Source organism: Microtus ochrogaster, linkage group LG7_11, assembly GCF_000317375.1.
Source record: "Microtus ochrogaster isolate Prairie Vole_2 linkage group LG7_11, MicOch1.0, whole genome shotgun sequence".
Classification (NCBI taxonomy): domain Eukaryota; kingdom Metazoa; phylum Chordata; class Mammalia; order Rodentia; family Cricetidae; genus Microtus; species Microtus ochrogaster.
In genome coordinates this window covers 26,878,982-26,883,351 of record NC_022032.1, presented here as the reverse complement: position 1 = coordinate 26,883,351, position 4,370 = coordinate 26,878,982, and the positions used below count along the sequence as shown (strand labels likewise).

Here is a 4,370-nt window from a genome sequence, read left to right as displayed (position 1 = left end):
CATGTGGTTGCTGGGAATTGAACTCAGGACCTTTGGAAGAGCGGGCAATGCTCTTAACCGCTGAGCCATCTCTCCAACCCTTTAACCTAATTTTTAATTTAAATTTCTGAAATTATTTAAAAGATTCTGAATCAACAGGGCTTTTGTATTTCATGAAACATTGATAAAAAATGTCATAAATTTATAAAATATGCATGTTTAAAATGTAAACAATTGACTACTTCTAATTTAAAATCATTGCTTCCTCAGTTTTTTTTTCTAAGTGGTTTCCTTCAGCTCACTGAATTCAGTTGTACGAAAACCAAGGCATAAATTAAGTTTATTATTATGCAAACCAGTCTTTCTGTGCACGGTTTGTTTTATATAGAATGATTTCTAATAAAGAGCACAGGACTTAAAGAGGAGACTCAACTGCTTGTCGTGCTTCGTTTTAGTTGGATCACCGTTATAATGAGTTCAAACTTCATGCAATCATGTCGGAACATAAAAAGACCATCACGGCAATCTCTTGGTGCCCACATAACCCTGACCTGTTTGCAAGTTGCAGCACTGACAATTTGGTGATCGTTTGGAACGTTGCAGAGCAGAAAGTCATTGCTAAACTTGACCATATCAAAGGTATACTTACCACTAAGTTATTTTATCAAAGTAAAATATTTCTGTTTCGATAATCACCATCTGTTTAGTTAGTTTAGATTTTAAACAATATTCAAAATTTCTAGTAGTAACATGTATATGAAATGCAAGTGCGTGGTACAAAAAGGAAGCAAAATTTTTTAAAATAAAATATTCATAGAGGATGTTATTAACTAAGGATGTAACCAGCTACAAATAATCAAACTAATGTTAAAATTTAATATGAGAATTTCTTGAATAAGTACACAAATCAAAGTAGAAAAATTGATTAGGTAAGTAGCAGGCCTTGTCTTCTTATTAGGGTATTCCCTAATGATCTGTGACACATAGGACGAGAATATGCAGACAATACGCATCTCCATGATGTACTGCTGGGCTCGTTTTGTGACTTTCTGTGTGATATGGTAAAGATAAAAGCTTGTTTCAACTAACAGGTCTTTGGGAATTTGATAATATCTCAACTTTATTTTACTCACCATTGGGCTTTAATTTTATCTATAATGATGATATAATTGAATAACGATTTTATCTTCAATATCATAGTTCATGTTATTTTTCAGTTCCAGTGATAATTTGATGATTATTTATAATTGTATAAGGTATTTCTAGATATACTGTCAATATTGAATTTCTTTTAAAAGTAATATAAATAAGTTTGAGATGGAAACTGAGACACAGCCGGGCCGTGGTGGCACACGCCTTTAATCCCAGCACTCGGGAGGCAGAGACAGGCGGATCTCTGGGAGTTCGAGGCCAGCCTGAACAGCTATTCATGGCCTGAGTCAGGAGTTTTCATATCTCTACATTTTTTTTCTGATAATTTCAGTTAATCAAACGTTCTATGAATCATTCTAATATTGCTTACAGTAATAATAGTATATATACCAAATACTTTGTTTTTGTAAATGATCTTATAGAAGACATATACTCTACTTGAAATTAATTTTATATTTTATGATAAAGAAACTAAAGATTTGTGATGCGTTTTCTCATAAATTCAACAGCACAGAGTCTGTATTAACCTATGTTTGAAAATAATAGGAAGCACAGATAAATAATACCTACCTTTGTCAAATATTAATGACCAAATCTTCTGTGAATCTAATGTATCTGCTGTGGAGTCAGCTTAAGATCCTTAGTCAAAGTACCCTGTGTCTCTGGATATACAACTTAAAAAGACTTTTTCACTTAGCCTTAGACCCCCGTGTCTCTGGATACACAGTTTAAAGGGACTTTTTCACAGCCACTTGTAGAAAAAAATTAAATGACTGTCATAATAGTGTGGGAAAATTTTGTTTTAATTTTGCTTTGAAAATTTTTTAAAGACTAATTGATAATTCCTCCGGGTTATATCCAAATATTTTCCTAATTTGAAATTGAAAGCTGTAATACTTTATTTAGGAATGTTTAAATATTATTTTTAACAAAATTTTCACTCCCACATACAGTGTTGGATCTGTGTGTTTTTCATTTCTATTTTTGTTTCTCCCTTAGTAATCTATCTAGTGGAATAAGTGTTAGATTTGCTCAATTATTCAATGTTAAAGTTGTCACTAGCTCTACACAGAAACATATTGAGTAGCCTTGTATATTTCAAATGTAAAAATTGCTGGAATAAATGAGTTGGTATTCTCTATGTATATTCCCTGTAGTTTTAAAGGTTATCTTGTAAGTATAATTCCCATATTAAGAAGTCGATTGTTTTTTAAAATAATGAAATAATTCTTACATTTGAATTTTGATAAATGTGCAGTGCAAACAATAGCTATAAGAATCTTTGTTTTTTGTTTTGTTTTGTTTGTTTTTCATTTTTTGAGACCGCGTTTCTCTGTAGCTTTGGAGGCTGTCCTGGAACTAGCTCTTGTAGACCAGGCTGGTTTCAAACTCAACCTGACTCTGCCTCTCGAGTGCTGGGATTAAAGGTGTGTGCCACCACCACCAGGCAAGATGTTAGAATCTTATGCCCATCTTTCTGTTTTGTGTGTCTGCATTTAATTTTTTCCAGGGACACCTGCCTGTCTCGGCTGGTGCTGGAACACAGACAATGCTGTGGCATTTGTTTCCCAGAAAGGGCCTCTGCTCATTTGGACTATCTCAGGACCAGATAGTGGAGTGTCTGTACACAAAGAAGCTCATAGTTTTGTGTCCGATATCTGTATATTTAGATGGAACACCCAAAAGAAGGGAAAAGTTGTATTTGGTCATATGGATGGAAGCATATCAATTTTTCAGCCTGGTAAGTATTTATTTATCTTGATCTCATCTTTTTTTTCTTAGCAAATCTATTTTCTTATTCACATTCATGTATTTTTAGTCTGAGAATGAACAACTTGAAAAACAAAAAGTTTATTTTAGCTAATTTTGGCTCACCTGGAATTTCTTGCTTTAATGCTCTGGTTTGAATTATGATAACTAATGATGATGAATGAGAAAGGAATTATCTGAAAATACTGATAATGCCGCTTGTAACGGAGCCTACTGTGATCAGCTCTTTAACGAGCTACTCATGTAATGGCTTTCCAGTCTCTGTGCACCAATACTGAACCCTCCATTATAAAACCAGAGAAGTTCAGGCATCAAAGACTGTGTCTTATTCAGGAGAGCAAAGCTAGTCAGTAAAAACCTGAGTGTGGACCTAGGAAATCCACTCCAAAGTTACTGTTTTTCCTTTCAAAAAACATTTTACTGATATTTTCTATTCCCCAACTACTTCCCCATCCCTGTCCTGTCATGAGAAAGTGAATTTTTTTTTCTGACTAGAGAAGCACACCTTTTTCTTTCAGATTTTCAGTAATAAGTATGTGCAATACATAAAGCTCTCAAGAATATCAAAGCAAAGCCATTAACCCTGTCTCGCATCATCAGGGCACACAATTTTGCCATTCACATGTCATCGATGCCTTCTGGAGTCTCAGACTGGAGACATAAGGTAGAAAGCAACACTGAAACAATGATCTTTGAAGCGCTTTGAAACAATGTTCTGTTTATGGACTAGGTAGTAAACATCAGAAGCACGTTCTGAGACCTGAGAGTCTTGAGGGAGCAGATGAAGAGGACCCAGTGACAGCCCTGGAGTGGGACCCACTGTCCACTGATTATCTCCTGGTGGCAAATTTGCACCATGGCATTCGTCTGCTGGATTCGGAGTCACTTTATTGCATCACGACGTTCAGTTTTCCGTCCGCAGTGGTGTCTGTGCAATGCTTAGCCTGGATTCCCAGTGCTCCTGGCATGTTTATAACCGGAGGTAACGTATCCATATTCCTGAAAGGTTCGAATGCGTGAATATTCACTAACTGAATTAGATACATTGTTTTTTGTTAGTTGACTTCATAAACCTTGTTAATTAACATCACAAATACTCAATATCTAAGTGTCTGGTTTATAAAGTGTGTCATTGACATGAGTAAAGTAAAATAAAGGCACCATATTTCTTGTGTATAAAATTATATTGTAATATTGTGTGTGTGTGTGTGTGTGTGTATACATGTACCTGTGTTTATATGCGCATAAACAACAACCAATTGGATTCCAGGTGTGAAGAGATAATAAAGGTACTGATTGGAAAACAATCAAATATTCTAATAGGAGCCCTATTAGCCTCACTAAATTTAACAGATTGTTGCCAGATATGTTAAGGCAGTGAAGGCTTTTCAATCAGATTAAAAATGAAAGTAGTAAATAGTTCCCACCCGAGAGAGGCTATCAAGGTGAGTAATGAAATCTGAGAAGGT

General features: G+C 34.9%; 1 protein-coding gene across 4 annotated transcripts in view; it reads left to right on the top strand.

The window, feature by feature from the left end:
- Wdr17 (WD repeat domain 17) overlaps window positions 1–4,370 on the top strand; it is an 81,726-nt gene that overhangs the window by 27,839 nt on the left and 49,517 nt on the right. For all 4 annotated transcript variants that reach the window (XM_013352051.2, XM_026786964.1, XM_026786963.1 and 1 more), the window contains 3 exons: window positions 435–618; window positions 2,642–2,872; window positions 3,632–3,883. In XM_013352051.2, coding sequence (XP_013207505.1) covers window positions 435–618; window positions 2,642–2,872; window positions 3,632–3,883 — 667 coding nt within the window. The remainder of the gene's footprint in view (window positions 1–434; window positions 619–2,641; window positions 2,873–3,631; window positions 3,884–4,370) is intronic.